Here is a 19281-nt window from a genome sequence, read left to right on the forward strand (position 1 = left end):
CCGGGAGTCAGGGAGGAGAGGTGTGTTTTTAACCCACCTTGCAATGGATGGCCTGGCCAAGGCTGTTACTTACCGTGACTTAGCAGCCACATGCAGCATATTGCCATCTCTGGCTCACTCCCCCTTGCCAAGGACTGAAATGAAGGAGCCTCACTCTAGAGCATTGCCAGGGGTGTGCGGGGGGCGGGGACAGGGGGGATGTCTGCAAGTGCCCAGGGTCTATCTTTCTGGAAGACGGCAGGAGGGAGAGGAAGACCTGGTGAGTGTCTATTACTGATTGTCCCTGGGACCCTGGTGGCCTCCCGGAACTGCCACCTCCCTCCTTCCCTTCATGATCAGACTTTTCAAATGTCCTCCCTACACCCATCTTCGGTTTCCCCTTGCAGGCTCCTCATTGTCCCATTTCCTCAGAATTCTTGCAGCTGCAGTCACACAGGCTATTGGTCCCCTGCTGGATCAATGCTGTCTCATAGAAATACAATGGAAGCCACGTATGTCATTTTGAATGTTCTAGTGGCTGCGATTTTAAAATGTAACAAAAACAGGCCGAGGCATGGTGGCTCACGCCTATAACCCCAGCACTTTGGGAGGCCGAGGTGGGTGGATCATTTGAGGTCAGGAGTTCGAGACGAGCCTGGCCAACATGAAGAAACCTTATCTCTACTAGAAATGCAAAAATTAGCCAGGAGTGGTGACAGGCGCCTATAATCCCAGCTACTTGGGAGGCTGAGGCAGGAGAATCGCTTGAACCCAGGAGGGGAAGGTTGCAGTGAGCCAAGATGGTGCCACTGCACTCCAGCCTGGGTGACAGACCAAGACTTTGTATCCAAAAAAAAAAAAAGTAATAAAAACAGGTGAAATTAATGTTACTAATATAGCAATGATAGTATATTTAACAATGTATCCAAAATACTATCATTTTAACCTGGAAGCAATATCTTAAAATGGAGATATTTCATACATTTTGTACATAATCCAATGTGTACATTGTTTTACAGGTATAGCGCTTTTCAGTGTGAGAGGTACTTGAAGGTATAGCCACATGTCAAGGGCTCAATAGCCCTGTGTAGCTGGTGGCTGCTGTACTAGCCAGTGCAGTTCTAGAGCCTTCATCCTCTACTTGGCATCCACACTTTCGCTGAGTCCAGTAATTATCCCATTCCCATGTGGCCTGTCTCCAGTGGGAGATTCGAAATCCATCCTCCCCCAGGGGCAGAGTCCTCATTTTACTCATCCCTCTGTCTCCCAGGGCACCATCAAACTGTGTGCCACACCCAGGAGGCCCTCAAAGCATGTTTGTTGATGGGAGTGAGCGTTGGGGATTGATTTTTGTGGTTCAGTTTTGGCTGTAAATGGTGTTTTATAGATTGCTTCTATAGAAGCACCCTGCTGCAATATTAGCAGAAACAAGCAGCAGTGGTTGTCAGCATAGGCAGAGGCCTCAGGGCAGATGGGGCTCCCTGAATCAAGCGGGGGAAATCCTGCTAGACAAGATACCATTTCTCTGGTTTAAGAGCCTGTCATTGCCACAGCGTGCTCCTCCAAGCAACCTCATCTCTGTTATAGCTCAGAGATAGCCCCTGTCAGAGTGCATTACACAAAGGATGTGTCTCCAGCAGCCCGCCACCAGGTTGACTGCTCCTCAGGGCAGAAACAGAAGTTATTCAGGTCGACAAGAGCCTGGCCCACAACAGATGCACAAGGCATGCATTTCGAATGAATAAATGAATGGATGACCAGAGCCAGTGAAGCCTCTATTCATGTCTTCATGCCCCAGAAAGTCTTTATTGAGCACTTACTACATCAGACACTGTGCTTGATACTGGGACACAGCAGGGAACAAGGAAACAGGGAGGGCCGTGTCCTCCTGGAACTCACATTCTGATGGGAGAGACAGACAATAAAAAAGTAAACACATATTAGTGAAATAATGAGAGCATTGGCTGGCAGGAAGCAAACAAAGGGGCCAAAATGGAGAATAAAGGAGGAGTTCTTCAAGGAAAGAAGAAAGTCTCTATCCTTAGTCTCCCAGAATACAAGACACCCCGCCCCCAGGTCAGGTGCCAACATTTAGACATTGGCCACCATACGTCAGCCTGAGGCTTGGGGTTCCCTGAGGATGTTACTGCTTCAAATTGCACTGATGATGTCATAATGGGCTCTAGGGATGATGGAGAGCCCTGGAAGTTGGGGCCCAAGGCAAGGGGATGATCTGGCAACAAAGGCACCTGGTTCAGGCCTGTCCACTCAGACCCAGTCTCCGGCCTTGGGAGGAGGCGAATAGGTCACCATGGCTCGGAGCCTCTCCACCATGTTCGTCCCCAACAGCTGGCTCAATGGCTACCACAAGGTAACCGGGGCCTGTCTAGTTCTGTGGTCAGCGGGAGTGTCCCAGCCAGTGCAGACACATGTTCCTGGGCACCGGCCTTCCCTGAGCTACGCACTGGCTTAGGCATTATGCGGATAAAGAGATGAATGAGATGGGGTCCCCTGCTCTCAATCTGCTAACAAACTAGACCTCCAGCAAGTGGGTTAACAGAATAATACTGATCATCATCTTGGCTAACTTTGGATGATTTAATCTTTCCAAACAATCCTGTCTGGTGCCCTATTGGCTCCACATTGCCCAACAACTGAGTTCAAGGGCAACCCACCCATCGGCACAAGTGTTTTTTGAGAATTTAGATGAGTGTTTCTCAGGGTGATCTAAAGATGGCAGAATTACTTGCAGCACCTGTTAAAAGTGGAGATCCCTGGGCCTCAGCCCAAATCTTCCAAATCAGGATCTTCAGGTATGGGGCTCATGAATCTGCAGTTTAAAAAGCACTCAGGGGATTCGCACCCTAAACACTGCCTTAGAGTTTAAACACCTGCCAGTTTCCAAGCCCCATGTCTGGTGGACCAGGGTGGGTCGGTTTCTGTTTGAGATGTGTGTTGGCCTTTGATATTTTTATTACTGATGAAAAGCCATGATTCATGAGCTGCTGGTGGCCAGCTGTCAGTTTGGAAAGGAGTCAGAGGCCACTGAGAACAGAATTTTCTATCTTTTCAACCCATCTATAAAATGCCTACCTGAGCAGACACTGTTTAAAAGCCATTAAAATAGCAGACACAGAATCACCCAGTCCCTGGAACTTTATAGACATATTTACTCAAACTCAAGTGCTTGCAAAGAGTAAATAAACGGGAAGTAAAATGAGTAAGCATCCCTAGAAACACGAACCGAAAGTAAACAGCTCTGTTCACTAAAATAAACAGGACAAATCCAGCGAGGATTAAATGACCTCTAGTTGGGTTGAGAGCCAGAAATGCCCCATCTTGGCTCCCAGAGGAAGGCGAGGGCCTGTGCCTGCCACCTGGAGGGGGTGCGTCAGAAGCTGTATTCCTTGGGGGCTCAGAGCTGGGCCTGCAAGGGCAGACATTACCCTCAGGTGGTAGGAGTGCACCCCAGGCCCCCTGGCATCCTGCTACAGGGCCTGAAAACCCTCATGTTTAAAGATTAAGAAGTGTGTCCTAAAAGTCTTCTGAAAAAGTCCACGTTTTCTAGAGGCATATTACCCCAAGTTACTTTTTTTTTTTTGAGATGGAGTCTTGCTCTGTTGCCCAGGCTGCCGTGCAGTGGTGCGATCTCGGCTCACCGCAACCTCCACCTCCTGGGTTCAAACGATTCTCCTGCCTCATCCTCCCAAGTACCTAGGATTACAGCCATGCACCACCACACCCAGCTCATTTTTGTATTTTTTGTAGAGACAGGGTTTCACCATGTTGGCCAGACTGGCCTCGAACCCCTGACCTCAGGTGATCCTCCCAACTCGGCCTCCCAGAGTGCTGGGATTACAGGCATGAGCCACCGTGCCCGGCCCCAAGTTACTATTATTTGCCATTTATTCACTAATTTAGTAAACATTCATTGAGATCCTACTACATGTCAGGCCAGGCACTAAAGATATCAAGAACTGGTTCATAGACCTGTGCTTAAGTTGCTCACAGTTTAAAATGAGAGATAATACTGGCTCACAAGTACTGTCCACTTAACTATTTGAAGAACTCAGTGATGAGCACCCTACATGCATTATCCCATTTACTCCTCATAACATTACGAGGTTATGACTATCTTCCTCTCGTTTACAGATGAGGAAGCTAAGGCTCTAAGTCTGTGGTGTGATGGTAGATGTTTAACAGCTAGCTCTCTGGGCCAGGTGTGATGGCTCACAACTGTAATCCTAACACTTTGGGCGGCCAAGATGGGAGGACTGCTTGAGTTCTGGTGCTTGCCACCAGCGTGGGCAACATGGTGAAACTCCATCTAAAATTAAAAATTAAAAAAAAGAAAAGTATCCAGGCACAGTGGCTCACACCTGTAATCCCAGCACTTTGGGAGGCCAAGGTGGGGGAATCACTTGAGGTCAGGAGTTTAAGACCAGCCTGGCTAACATGGCAAAACCTTGTCTCTACTAAAAATTCAAAAATTAGCCAGGTATGGTGGCACATGCCTGTAACCCTTGCTAATCTCCAATCTCATGACTTTAAATAGCAACTGTACCCTGACAATTGTCAAATTTACATATCCCCAGCCCAGATATCTCTTCTAAACTATATATAGTCTCACATATCCAATTGTTTTTGCACAGTGTCCATGTGGGCCTAATAGGAATCTCCAGTGTAATGTCTTAATCTGAACTCATTGTTCCCCAAACCTATTCCACCCACATTCTTGATCATGTGGAGACTACTTGGAAGGCTGAGGCATGAGAATCACTTGAACCCAGAAGGCAGAAGTTGCAGTGAGCCAAGATCACGCCCCTGTACTCCAGCCTGAGCAACAGAGCGAAACTCTGTCTCAAAAAAAAAAAAAAAAAAGAAAGAAAGAAAGAAAGAAAAGAAAAGAAAAGAAAAGAAAAGAAAAGAAAAGAAAAGAAAAGAAAAGAAAAGAAAAGAAAAGAAAAGAAAAAAACCGGCCGGGCGCGGTGGCTCAAGCCTGTAATCCCAGCACTTTGGGAGGCCGAGACGGGCGGATCACGAGGTCAGGAGATCGAGACCATCCTGGCTAACATGGTGAAACCCCGTCTCTACTAAAAATACAAAAAAAAACTAGCCGGGCGACCTGGCGGGCGCCTGTAGTCCCAGCTACTCGGGAGGCTGAGGCAGGAGAATGGCGTGAACCCGGGAGGCGGAGCTTGCAGTGAGCTGAGATCCGGCCACTGCACTCCAGCCTGGGCGACAGAGCGAGACTCCGTCTCAAAAAAAAAAAAAAAAAAAAAAAAAAAAAAGAAAAAAACCAACTAGCTCTCTGGAAGAAAAAAAATGCCCTGATTTGTAGTGTTTGCCAGTCTCAGTAGTGTAAATACTTGCAGGCCTGTCTCAAGCTTCCTGCCTGATATCTCTGAATGTGGAACAGGAAAGAGATGGGGGTGGGAGGGGAGGGAGGCTGGCTCTGGCACAACACAGCAAACACAACCCACAGCTAATAAATGCAGGAGCCAGGATGTGAACCAGGTGTGTGGATCCCGAGCCCACACTCATAACCACTTTGTTATACTGTCACTAACTACACAAGAGCATTGACATTCAAGGGGGATACATCTTAAGACCTTTGTGAAGTGCCAATTTTACAGTATTCCATAAAGCATGCAGGGTTAGTAACCAGCACTTTCCTATACCTCTTTGTTTTCATCACTAACAGGAGCAGTTGGTTTTCCTTTGAGGGCCATTCTAAAAACCTTTTTATTTGGAAATAATTTTACCTTCCCAAGAGGTTGCAGAAATTTTACACAGAGGTCTGTGTGCCCGCCACTCAGTTTGCCCAGATGGTTACATCTTAGATAAGCACAGCACAGTATTACACTCAGGAAAGTGACACAGGTAAAATGCGTGTGCATAGGGTTCGATGCCATTTTTTTCTAGGTTTGCCAGATTTAGCAAATGAAAATATAGGAAACTCAGTTAAATTTTGTTTTTAGTATAAGCATATCCTATGCAATATTTGGGACATATTTATACTGAAAAGATTATTCCTTATCTTTTTTTTTTTTTTTTTTTTTTTTTGAGATGGAGTCTCGCTCTGTTGCCCAAGCTAGAGTGTAGTGGCACGATCTCAGCTCATTTCAACCTCCACCTCCCAGGTTCATGTGATTCTCCTGCCTCAGCCTCCCAAGTAGCTGGGATTATAGGTGCCCACTACCATACCCGGCTAATTTTTGTATTTTTAGTAGAAATAGGGTTTTACCATGTTGATCAGGCTGGTCTCAAACTCCTGACCTCAAGTGATCAGCCCGCCTTGGCCTCCCAAAGTGCTGGGATTACAGGCATGAGTCACCACGCCTGACCCTTGTTTTTCTTAAATTCAAATAAATTGGGCATTCTGTATTTCATTTGGCAACCCTAATTTTATAATTTTATCACGGGTAGAGTCATAACCACCACTATAATCATGACATATAACTATCCATCACCATTAAGATGTTCCTGAGCTACCCCTTCATAGTCACACACATTCCTCCCCGAATCCTCCCTAGCCCTGAGCAACCATTAATCTGTTCTCCATCTCTATAATTTTGTCATTTTTTTCACTCAGCATAAGGCACCTGAGATCCAGCCACGGTACTGCATTTAGCAACGACTTGTTCCTTTCTATTGCCCCTTCTATTATCCCATGAGGGTCCTTTATCACAAAGAACAATTATTTTTCAAAATTTCTTTAATTCAGTGAGTGTTTATTGTATATCCACTATCTGCCAGGCACCGAGGATTGCAGCAGCAAAGTAAAAGTGATTACACGTCACAGGTCAGCAGATTACTTTCAGTTGACAGAGACTTCTTCCTGTGGATCCTAAGATAGGAGATGATACTGGCGCTAGGAGGGGAGGACTGGCCTCCCTGAGCACTTCCCTCTGGAGATGCTAGGGAAGGCTTCGTGAAGGAGCTCAGGAGGCAGGGTTTGCTGATGGATCTGACATGGGGTGCAAGAGAAAGAGATGCACCAAGGCTAACACCAAGAGTTAGGACCTGAAATAGGAAGGACAGAGTTGCCATTTACTGAATGTATGGCAGACACATCTGACAGCAATAACCGAAGCACACCCTGAGAATGACCCTGAATGGCAGATATACTTGATATGTGTTTGGAGTTCTGAGCTGAGAAATCCTGGAGTGGGCAACCTAGAGATCCTCATCTATGAGGAACCTCTGAGCCCCCTTCCCATCCTGTGGAACAAGGGCCATACAGGGATCAAAGCCCTTTATTTTGGGTTAAATGAAGGTTGCCAGGTGGAGGTTGTTATGGAGCGAGTGTTGAGTGAAAATGCATGCTTTCTGCAGGTGACAGCGGTTCTACTGTCCAGCTCACCACCACTGGACCATCTTGTAAGTTCTCCTCAATAGACGCTCACCCCTGTGATCCCAGCACTTTGAGAGGCCAAGGCGGGCAGATTGCTTGAGGTCAGGAGTTTGAGACCAGGCTGGCCAACATAGTGAAACCCCGTCTCTACTAAAAATATAAAAATTAGCTGGGCGTGGTTGTGCATGTCTGTAATCCTAAGGAGGCTGAGGCAGGAGAATCGCTTGAACCCAGGAGGTGGAGGTTGCAGTGAGCCGAGATCGCACCACTGCACTCCAGCCTGGGCGACAGAGTGAGACTCCCTCTCAAAAAACAATCTGGTCTTGTTTGCTGGCTCTGGGTCTCTTCTTTGGCCTCTTGAACCTGGGGCCTTCCCTACTGGAGTGGACAGGGGTTCAGCACAACACTGAGATGGGAAGAATGTGGATGGAATAGGTTTGGGGAACAAGGAGTTCAGATTAAGACATATTACACTGGAGATTCCTATTAGGCACACACATGGAAACTGTGCAAAAACAATTGGATATATGAGAATATATATAGTTCAGAAGAGATATATGGGCTAGGGATATGTAAATTTGACAACTGTCAGGGTATAGATGCTATTTAAAGTCATGAGATTGGAGATTAGCAAGGGAGTGAGGGTAGAGAGCTTTCTAAGCACTGAGCCCTGAGGCCTTCCATTTAAAGATGGGAGATGAGGCCAGGCACGGTGGCTCATGCCTGTAATCCCAGCAATTTGGGAGCCCCAGGTAAGAGTATCACTTGAGGTTGGAGTTGGAGACCAGCCTGGCCAACATAGTGAGACCTCATCTCTATTTTAAAAACATGAAAATAATAAAATAATAATAACATTAGCAATGGGAGATGAGGAGGAGCCAGAAGAGACGCAAAGGAGTGGTGGTGAGGGTAGTAAGTGTCTAGGAGGCCAAATGAAGAGAGTGTTCCCAGGAGAGCAAGCAGCTATGTCAAATAGGACCCATGGGTCAAGGACAATGAGGACTGAAAATTGACCACTGGGTTCAGCATTGTGGAGGTTGTTTTTGAACTTGACAAGAAAAGTTGTGGCGGAATGATGGTGGTAAAACCTCACTCTAGAGGGTTTACAAGAGAAAGAGAGAAGAGGAATTGGGAAACAGTCAATCTAGATAGCTCTTTTTAAAAGAGATTTACATAAAGAGGAGAAGGAAAATGAGGCCACTGCTGGAGGGAGACTGGGGGTTAAGAGAGGATTATTTTTTCATGGGAGAAATTATAGCACATGTATATGCTAATCAGCTTGACCCACCAGAACTGTGGAGATTGATAATGCAGGAGAAAGGGAAGAACTGTTGACACGGTGCCCTTACTTAAGCAAGACGGGTGGAATCTTGTGCACAAGTGGAGAGGGTGGCCTTGGATAGGAGCACAGATGGTTCACCCACAGAAATGAGGACAGCAGAATATGGAGCTCAGATCCTGGTAGGAGCCTAGGCATGGCAGCTTAAAACTTGCGGAAATTCTCTTTTGAAGGCTTCTATTTTCACAGTAAAATGGGAACAATGGTCCTCAGCTGAGAGTGGGGATGGAGGAGGACACTGGATGAAACTGTCCTCCAGGAGAGCAAAGCAGCAAATGGTCCAGGAGATGCAATAGGACCTCTGGGCAGTACAAAGAACACACTTAGGTTAGTGGTTGAGTTTAAAGCAAGCTTGTCTGGCGGGGTACAGTGGCTCACACCCGTAATCCCAGCACTTTGGGAGGCCAAGGCAGATAGATCACTTGAGGTCAGGAGTTCAAGACCAGCCTGGCCAACATGGTGAAACCCCATCTCTACTAAAAATACAGAAATCAGCCTGGCATGGTGGCTCATGCTTGTGAGCTGCTTGAGATGCTGAGGCAGGTGAATCGCTTGAACCCAGGAGGCAGAGGTTGCGGTGAGCTGAGATCATGCCACTGCACTCTAGCCTGGGCAACAGAGTGATACTCTTTCTCAAAAAATAAAAAATAAAAATAAAAATTTTTTTTTAAAAAAGGGCAAGCTTGTCCAACCCACTGTCCATGGACCACATGCAGCCCAGGACAGCTTTGAATACAGCCCAACGCATATTTGTAAACCTTCTTAAAACATTATGAGATATTTTTGAAATGTTTTCAGCTCATCAGTTCTTGTTAGTGTTATTATTAGACCAATTAGTTATTGTTCGTGGCCAGTTCAAGACCAGCCTGGCCAACATAGTGAAACCCTGTCTCTACTAAAAATATAAAAAATTAGCCAGGCATGATGATGCATGCTTGTAATCCTAGCTACTCAGGAGGCTGAAGCAAGAGAATCGCTGGAACCCAGGAGATGGAGGTTGCAGTAAGCCAAAATGGCACCACTGCACTCCAACCTGGGCAACAGAGTGAGACCCCATCTCAAAAAAAAAAAAATTAACTGGGTGTGGTGGCGGGTGCCTATAATCCCAGCTACTTGGGAGGCTGAGGCAGGAGAATCACTTGAACCCAGGAGGCAGAGATTGCAGTGAGCTGAGATGGCACCACTGCACTCTAGCTTGGGCTACAGAGTGAGTCTCCATCTCAAAAAGAAAAGAAAAAAGAAAAGAAAAGAAAAGACATACGTATCCTATCAACTTACACTGAAGTGTATGTAATGACTGCTATGTTCAAACAAAAGTATTTGCACTTTAATATGTGTTAAACCAAAAGGATGAATGAATAACGGAAGCATTGTAAACATCAGCTAAGATCTGCCGGGGAAGATTTTCTCAGAAGGCCAAGGGCAAGAATGATTCTCAGAAACTTTTTCTTTCTTGATCTCTAGTCATCCCATGACTTTCCCACCTGAACTCCAAATCCATTAGCATTCCCTTACCCAGAAGTGACCATTATCCTTCCAAACCTGTTTCTATCCATTTACATATGTATTTATATAACATCTAGAAATATAAATTTAGCTCATTGTGTGAGTTTTATCTAAATGTCCTCACCTTACATTCTAGAAATTGCTTTTTTTTTTTTCACTCAACAGTATATTTGGAATTCTTTTCTGTAACAGTTCCTGACGATTGACCTCCTTTTTAAAAATTTTTATTAACTGCTACACAGCACTTTAAAATACTGTGTCTCAAGCATTCAAATCATCTAGGAATCTTGTTAACATGCAGATGCTGATTCAATAACTCTGGGGTAAGCCCTGAGGTTCTGCATTTCTAAAAACCTCCCAGATGTTATTGATGTTGCTGGTCAACAGATCACACATTTAGTAGAAAAGATGTACAGTATGAGTGGAGTAGTGTGCTGGGGCCAACTTAGACAAGCTCATGAGAACTGATTGTCAAATTTCCAGGAATTTGGTGAGTTCGTTGTTAAACACAGCAATCATTAAAAAAAAAACTAAATTATATTCACTTACAATTAAATACGTTATATTACAGATAATAAAAAACAAAAATCCATCACTTTTCCAAACATTTTACTGCCTTCTTAAATCTATGCTGTTGATGTTACGTCTATCTATTGTGTCTGCGTGGTGGAAATCTACATAATGGCATGCTTCTGCACAGCTCTTCCCAACTCCATTCAGTGACATCATCTCAACAGCTTGAAATCGACCATGGGGAACATTTACACCACAGAAATTTGGGTATAAAGGTCTTCTGGGGTGAGCAGGTCTATGCAAACATACCCCTAAAGTTCAGGGAAGCTGAAAAGCGAAGAAAGAGGCTGACATATCCAGTCTCTCAGAAAGAAACATTTCATAGGGTCTAATAAATAGAGGCCATAGTTTCAGAGATGAAATGGTAGATTACCCTGCAAACCCAGGGCTCCATAGGGAAATAACGTGTTGAATAATTGAAGTTGAACCCTCAGGCAAAGTCATGAATGCTATGTGAATCTGCCTAAGGGCAGAATTTATGGTAATAGTAGGTAAAGTAGAAAACTTAGAGTCATTCCTGGAACAGAGGTTGTTGAAAAGTCAACATGGCAGATTAGCTTCCCAGAAGGAGTTGCTTTAGCCTCCAAAAAACGCTTGCATTACCCCAAGCCTTCTCCAACACTTGATATTACCCATCTTTTCCATTTTTGTTAATCTGCTAAATAAAAAGAAAGGTATCTCATTTTTATTTATTTATTTATTTTTTGAGATGGAGTCTTGCACTTGTCGCCTGGGCTGGAGTGCAATGGCATGATGTTGGCTCACTGCAACCACCACCTACCAGGTTCAAGCAATTCTCCTGCTTCAGTCTCCTGAGTAGCTGGGACAGGTGCCCACTACCATGTCCAGCTATTTCTTTGTATTTTTAGTAGAGATGGGGTTTCACTATTTTGGCCAGGCTAGTCTCGAACTCCTGACCTCATGATCCCCCCACCTTTGCCTCCCAAAGTGCTGGGATTATAGGCATAAGCCACCACACCCAGCCAGTATCTCATTTTTAACTTGCATTTTCCTGTTTAAAGTAAGATTAGGTGTCTCATATGTTCATAACCAGAAATTTAACAATATTTCTTGCTCTTATAAATACAGCCTTTTTACATTTTTTTCTATTTTACCCAAACCAAAAATGGTCAATAAGAACCTTTTTTACTTTTATATTTTCTACGTAATTATTGTACAAGAAAGTCAGTGTTTTTTAAATTAGGCTACCCTTCCTACCAGTTCTAATAATAGCTTGATCGTTTATTTTCTTGGGGATTCTAGGTAATCATATAATCTATAAATAATGACCAATTTTACTCTTCCATGTATACAATTGTTAATTTTGTTTTGTGGTACTGGCTCTGACTACAGCTCCACATTGTCTAGCAGCAGTAATAGCTCATCAGTGTCTCACTTCTGATTTGAATAGGAACACTTCTGTATTTCCCTACTAATGTTTGCTCTAGATTTCTTGGAGATGTCCTTTATCCTCTTCCTGGTTTCTTAGGGAATTCTTTTTTTTAAATCAAGAATAGAGGTTCAATTTATCAAATGTTTACTTTCACTTTCTTTTTTTTTGAGACAGTCTTGCTCTGTCGCCCAGGCTAGAGTGCAACTGTGCAATCTCTGCTCACTGCAAGCTCCGCCTTCCAGGTTCACACCATTCTTCTGCCTCAGCCTTCCGAGTAGCTGGGATTGTAGGCGCCCACCACCATGCCCGGCTAATTTTTTTTTTTTTTTTTTTTTTTGTATCTTTAGGAGAGACGGGGTTTCACCATGTTAGCCAGGATGGTCTCGATCTCCTGACCTCGTGATCTGCCCGCCTTGGCCTCCCAAAGTGCTGGGATTACAGGCGTGAACCACCACGCCTGGCTCACTTTCTAAGTTATGCGTTTTGGTGATGTTTGAATCTATTACACAAGCATGTACTCTTTTCTGTGATCAGAAAGAACATTAAAGGTGGTTCCTTATTCAGGTTGTCTCCTTCCCTTATACTTTGTAGCCTTATTTCAGCCCTTTCACTGTCCTCCTTGAATGTGTCCCCTCCCCAGGAGGTGGAGGACAAGAATGTTCTCTCCATGTCCTGCTCAGCATTGAGCTTTATACATGATGGTATGTATGTATGTATGTAGGTATGTATGTATGTGTGTATGTAGAGACAGAGTCTCGCTCTGTCGCCCAGGCTGGAGTGCAGTGGCACGATCTCGGCTCCCTGCAACCTCCGCCTCCCGGGTTCAAGTGATTCTCTTGCCTCAGCCTCCCAGGTAGCCGCTGGGATTACAGGCACGCGCCACCACGCCCGTCTAATTTTTGTATTTTTAGTAGAGACAGGGTTTCACCATGCTGGCCAGACTAGTCACGAACTCCTGACCTCAAGTGATCTACCCGCCTCAGACTCCCAAAGTGCTGAGATTACAGGCATGAGCCACTGCACCAGGCCCATAACGATATTTCAACAAACGGTTAGGGAATGCCATGAATTTCAGCCAGCATCTAGTGCGTGAATTCTTGAAAACTCCCCTGCCATATCTACTAGTTTGAAGTGAGGGCTGCAGGACCTTTCCAGCCTCTCCCTAACCCACCCTGTCACTCCCGACCCCACATATATAGACGGCAGGTTGCTCCATAAACCTGTGATCTCTGGAATTTTGATTGGACCCCTGGTAGCTGGGCCCTGTTTTGGATCTAGAGGCCACCAAGAGTCCTGATCAGTTCCTGCATCTAGGAAGGTGCATAGGGTTTAAAAGTGCTACTCACTACTGACATGGGAATACTGGAAATGCCAACAATGTGGATTTTTTTTTTTTTCTGTTGTTTTAACAAATGGAAAGGGCACAGACATCAGAGTCAAATCCCAGATTCACCTAAACAGCTATGTGATCTTGGGCAAGTCAACTTCTGTGTCCCTTGTGGACCTCCTGTGTACCATAACACTTACCAAAGTGTATAGAAAAAGGTCCAGAAAAAATCTGAGAGAAGCCTGTAGGGTTGTTCAAAGCCTCTGCAATCAAATTGATGGAGCTCAAACCCCACCTGTGCCATTTATTACTAGACGGATCACACGTCTCCGTATCTCAGCTTTCTTTATTCATGCATAAACTAGGGACAGTAAGAGTACACAATTGATGGGGCAGTTGTAAAGATTAAACGAGGTAACCAACCAAGCTTTATCATAAAGCTAAAGCTCACCGTGAGCTCCCCATAGACATTAGCCTTATTGCTTTCATTGTCACAAGGGCGGCTGTGGCGAGAGACAGCACTTTGTACTGTAACCGTCGGACCCGGTCAGCTGGAGGGAGCGAGTTTTTTATTGGCCTCGCTGCACGGGGCACGGGGAGGGGGCCGTCCGCGGCTGTCCTAGCACCTCCGCGGCGGCAGAGGGCCCTGGCGGCGGCTGCGGATCGTGCGGCGGGGGCGAGGGGGGTAAGGGGCGGGGCCTGACGAGCAGCCCCCCGCAGGGGCGGAGACGGGGGCGGGGCGGAGGCGCGGCCAGGAGAGGGATGGGGCGGAAGCGGGGCGGACGGTGCAGCGAGGGGCGGGGCGGACGAAGAAGCGTGACGAGAGGCGGGGCGTGTGGCGCAGACTCGGGGGGAGCGGGGCGGAGTGGGCGCCACGGCCTGACTAGGGGCGGGAAGCGCAGGAAGGCCTGACGAAGGGCGGGGCGGGCTGTGCGGCCAGACTAGGGGCGGAGCAAGGGCGGGGGCAGGGCGAGTGGTGGGCGTACAGCGAGGGTCGGAGCGGACGGGGGAAACCTGGTGAGGGGCGGGGCAAAGCGGGGAGGGCAGTGCAGCCTGGCGAGAGGCGGGGCGGACGAGGAAGCTTGACTAGGGTCAGGGCGGGCCGTGCTGCCTGGCGAGGGACGGGGTGGGCGGGGCGGCCAAGCTAGGGGCGGAGCAAGGGCGGAGCAAGGGCGGGTGCAAGGCGGGTGGTGAGGGCCCAGTTAGGGGCGGAGCGCATAGGGTAAGCCCGCCGAGGGGCGGGGCGGAGCGAGGTGGGCGGGGCGGCCCGGCCAGGGGCGGGGCGGCCGGGGAAGCCTGATGATGGCCTGCGCGTGCGGCTCGGCCTGAAGGGGCACTCGGAGGACTTGCAGGGCTGGTGAGGGGCGGGGCAGGCGGCGCGGTGGGGGCGGGCCGAGCCCGGAGGCCGGATGAGCGGACACGGCCCCACGCTCGGAGCCATGCAAGTAGGTGGCTCCCGACGGCCCCGCTTGAATTTCGATCCCAAACCGGGTCCGGCGCTCTCCCAGGCCCAAGCTTAGCGCGGTGCTGCAGTGGGGCCGCCCGACCTAAAGCGAAACCGAAAGCCCCGCGGAGGGTGATCTGACGACGTTCCCGGGACTGGAAGGGGGAGTCCTGCGAGAGACTGGGTGGGTGGGGAGGAGTCAGGGTGTTCCTTGGAGTACAGGGCTTTGGCTCCGGGCTGGGGATGCGCACGTGATGCAGGCCGCCTCAGAGTATAGGGCCCGCTTGGGATCCCGGAGTTTGGGAGCAGAACAGGATTTCCTAGCTGGGCAGGAACATGGGGGTGGAACTTAGGGAGTCGGGCTAAAGTTCGGGTTGAGGGGCCGTCCCGGGTCGTGATCCTGGGCCGGCGGGCTGAAGCTTTCAACGGAGATTTTCAGTCCTGGGTTTGGGTCTGTCGGTGGGGACGGGCGTAAGCAGAGGTTTGTGCTTTGGAGTGCTCACTTCTGGGGGTGGGGATGGGAGAATCCTCGGAACCTGGGTGAAAGGTCAGGGATCCCAGACCTCGTAAAAGTCTGAGCGCCCCCTCCCCTAGGTGGCCATGAACGGTAAGGCCCGCCAAGAGGCGGTGCAGACTGCGGCCAAGGAACTCCTCAAGTTCGTGAACCGGAGTCCCTCTCCTTTCCACGGTAAGTGGTGGCCAGGGCAAGGGAGAAGGGTGGAGGCTGATGTGCCCCTCACCAGCTTCCATCGCTGTGAGAGAGTGCTTTTCCCACAGCTGTGGCTGAATGCCGCAACCGCCTTCTCCAGGCTGGCTTCAGTGAACTCAAGGAGACTGAGAAATGGAATATTAAGCCCGAGAGCAAGGTACTGGGGGTGGGGTGGGGATGGAAAGGCAGGTCCCTAGGCTGGGTCTCAAAGCCCTGTGTGCCAGATGGCTAATGCAACTCACACCCCTGTCTTTCCTCCCCTTCTCCTCAGTACTTCATGACTAGGAACTCCTCCACCATCATAGCTTTTGCTGTAGGGGGCCAGTATGTTCCTGGCAATGGCTTCAGCCTCATCGGGGCCCACACGGACAGCCCCTGCCTCCGGGTAAGGAAATGGGACAGTGTTGGGGTGGGAGGAGATGTCAGGGGGAGTACAGGGCAAAAGAGAACCAGGAGATACAAACTGTGGCCTCTATCCCCTGGACAAAGGGAGAAGGTAAACTTTTTGGCTTCTTCCTCTACACTTTGAGTCTTTCATGTGACACTAATATTCGCTGTCTGTTACTTATGAGTAGCTGAAGTCTCATCTCCACATCTCGTCATGAAGCCTTCTCTGACTTCGTCTCCATCTTTACACTCAGGTGAAACGTCGGTCTCGCCGCAGCCAGGTGGGCTTCCAGCAAGTCGGTGTGGAGACCTATGGTGGTGGGATCTGGAGCACCTGGTTTGACCGTGACCTGACTCTGGCTGGACGCGTCATTGTCAAGGTGGGAACCGAGGTTGGGAATGGCAGAGCCTCCTCGGAAGACTGACTGCCACACTCCTCAGGGTACCCGTGGGGAAGAGGGCTGGAGGCAGTCTGGTCAGAGGACCACCCTGCTTAGTCTGAGTGAAGTGAAGACTGACCACTGGGGTAGGAGGCACCCTGGGCTGACCTGGTCTGGCTGGCCACAGTGCCCAACCTCAGGTCGGCTGGAGCAGCGGCTGGTGCATGTGGAGCGGCCCATTCTTCGCATCCCACACCTGGCCATCCATCTGCAGCGAAACATCAACGAGAACTTTGGGCCCAACACGGAGATGCACCTGTGAGACTGGGGCAGGGCTGCGGTGGCTGGGAGGGATGGAGAATGATATCAGGTGATTATTACCTAATGGTAGCCACAGTCACATTTTACTCTTAGGACTCAGTAAATTTCTAAGGGTCCTCATAGCCTTGCTATTTGGGGAGTGGGCTGGGAATTGAAGGGCAGGGGCAGTTGCCCATCAGGAGGCACCTGAACTTACCAGATGCCCCACTCTGCTGTGCCCTCCTCGCAATCCCCGCCCCCAACCCACGTCTCCCCACAGAGTCCCCATTCTTGCCACAGCCATCCAGGAGGAGCTGGAGAAGGGGACTCCTGAGCCAGGGCCTCTCAGTGCTGCGGTAAGAGTCCCCTGATCATGGGAAGGGCGGCAGAGTCCCCTGAGAAGAGGGGAGGAAAGGAGGAATGGACTCTTCCCAGCGTCTTTCTGCTCTGCAGGATGAGCGGCACCATTCGGTCCTCATGTCTCTGCTCTGTGCCCATCTGGGGCTGAGCCCCAAGGACATAGTGGAGATGGAGCTCTGCCTTGCAGACACCCAGCCTGCGGTGAGGACTGGCTGTAGGAACCTGTGGGTGGAGGGCCTCCAGGATCCCAGCCACCCATAGCCAGTCCTGCTGAAGCACTCATCACCTCCACCAAGCCCTCAGTGACTCTCATCCCTATTCTTCCCAGTAGACACATCCCCCACTGTTTCTAGGTGGTGGTTCTCAAAAAGACAAGTTCCCCACCCCAGACCTGCCTGCTAGGACTGTCTTGGAATTGGCCCTTTTTGCAGATTCCACAGGAGTTTCTTCTATAGGTGGGCCCTGTCTGCTTTGACCCACACTGACACTGAACTGCTTAGGGAAAGAGGTCTGGATGTGGCTATCTGTTCTCTGTCTCACCGTTGCTGATGGTCAGAGATTGCTAAATCTTTGGATGCTCTGTCCTGCTTGAACATGTGCTGAGTTTCTGTTTCTGTTTTTTGACTGGTTTCCTCTGTTTACTTCTTTGGGCTTTTTGGTAACAATTCAGCCCTTCCTCTTCTTGACCCACAGGAAGAGGTCAAGAGCTATTGGCCTCCAACCTTCTGTTCCTCAGCGCCAGCCCAGCCCCCTTCTCCAGTCTCTGCTCAGTCCTGCCCAGCAAAGAATCCCAACACTTTGGGAGGCCGAGGCAGGGGGAATCACATAAGTTCAGGAGTTCGAGACTAGCCTGACCAACATGGTGAAACCCCGTCTCTAATAAAAACACAAAAATTAGCTGGGCCTGGTGGTGCGTGCCTGTAATCCCAGCTACTCAGGAGGCTGAGGCACGAGAATCCTTGGAACCCGGGAGGCAGAAGTTGCAGTGAGCTGAGATCAAGCCATTGCACTTAAGACTGGGCAACAAGAGTGAACCTTCATCTCAAAAAAAAAGAAAAAAGAAAATAGTGCACTAAGCCCGGGGTCAGGGAGAGGTTGCGCAAGAAACCAAGGAGGCCCTTGGGAGCAAAAGAAAGGTGAGTGAGGGTGGAGGGTTGAAGGTCGGGCTGACTGTCTTATCTCTCTAGGTCTTGGGTGGTGCCTATGATGAGTTCATCTTTGCTCCTCGGCTGGACAATCTGCACAGTTGCTTCTGTGCCCTGCAGGTGAGGAGCTGGGGCACCCTAGGCAGTATATACCACCAGCAGAGATGGCATGTTTGGGGTCAGAAGAGCTGCCTAAAGCCCCAGCAGGTTGTGAGAGAGGGCCATTGTCTGCCTGCTCAGTCTGCTGGTGCTGGATGGACCAGGAGGGGGCCCTAAATGCTGCAGCCTCAGCATCACTACCTTTGGACTCTGTCCTTGCACTGTCAGGGGGTTGAGGTGAGAGGAAAGCTGAGAAGTTGATTAGAGCACCATGGTGTCTTGTCCTAGCCTTGCTCCTGCTGCTTCTCCTGAAGTTAACCTCTGCCTCAGGGAAAGGCCTTATCATCCCACAAGGCAGTATCATCCACCTCCTTCTGCTTCCTACTCCACCCCTCAGGCTTAAGCCCCAGCCTTCTCCCTGTTTCTTGGGATCTCAGTCAGGTAGCCTGTCTTCCTAGTCACCTTGCTGTTCCCCCACCTTCTCTCCACCCTAGTCAGTTCCCTTTCTCTCCTCTTGCCCTTGATCTCCCTCTGCCTTTTTCTGCCTTTCCTTCCCTGTAATCCTGTGGCTGGAGATAGGCTTTGAGCTGTAATTGAGACCAGAGCCAGACCTGGGACCTGCATCCACTTCTGCAGGCAGCCAGGCAGTCATGTCACCTTGATGGAGTCTGTCACCTCTTTGAACGTTAGCCTTTTCCCTGAGGCCAATCAGTTTGTGTGATCTGTGTAGCCTTTTGACTTTCCAAGACTCTCAGCTCTTCCTCTCTTCTTCCTCCACATTTTCCTACTGGCTTTTGCATGGGAAGGTAGAGAACACCCAAAGGATGGTGCCTCCTGTCCCAGTTGAAAAGGTTTCTACCTAGCTATTGATTTGGCAAAAAGAGGAAGAAAAGGAAGGGGAGGGGAGAGAGGGAAGGAAGGAAGGAAGGAAGGAAAGAAGTCGGTCCCTACCACACCCTAAAGGTTTCTACCTATGTAGCTAT

General features: G+C 48.8%; 1 protein-coding gene across 15 annotated transcripts in view; it reads left to right on the top strand.

The window, feature by feature from the left end:
* The first annotated feature begins 2196 nt into the window (after positions 1 to 2196).
* The window catches only part of DNPEP (aspartyl aminopeptidase), a 32830-nt gene continuing 15745 nt past the window's right edge, over positions 2197 to 19281 (top strand). For 3 of the 15 annotated variants that reach the window (XM_030916719.1, XM_030916715.1, XM_030916716.1), the window contains exons 1-9: positions 14749 to 14919; positions 15513 to 15606; positions 15696 to 15784; positions 15899 to 16012; positions 16269 to 16394; positions 16582 to 16712; positions 16975 to 17050; positions 17148 to 17255; positions 18242 to 18319. In XM_030916719.1, the coding sequence (XP_030772579.1) occupies positions 14884 to 14919; positions 15513 to 15606; positions 15696 to 15784; positions 15899 to 16012; positions 16269 to 16394; positions 16582 to 16712; positions 16975 to 17050; positions 17148 to 17255; positions 18242 to 18319 (852 nt within the window). In that variant the 5' untranslated portion in view covers positions 14749 to 14883. Of the gene's footprint in view, positions 2351 to 14748; positions 15103 to 15125; positions 15400 to 15512; positions 15607 to 15695; positions 15785 to 15898; positions 16013 to 16268; positions 16395 to 16581; positions 16713 to 16974; positions 17051 to 17147; positions 17256 to 18241; positions 18320 to 19281 lie in introns of those variants that run through there. The other 12 variants (XM_030916720.1, XM_030916724.1, XM_030916717.1 and 9 more) reach the window with 12 other exon arrangements.

This window comes from Rhinopithecus roxellana, chromosome 14, assembly GCF_007565055.1.
Source record: "Rhinopithecus roxellana isolate Shanxi Qingling chromosome 14, ASM756505v1, whole genome shotgun sequence".
In the NCBI taxonomy this organism is placed as follows: Eukaryota; Metazoa; Chordata; class Mammalia; order Primates; family Cercopithecidae; genus Rhinopithecus; species Rhinopithecus roxellana.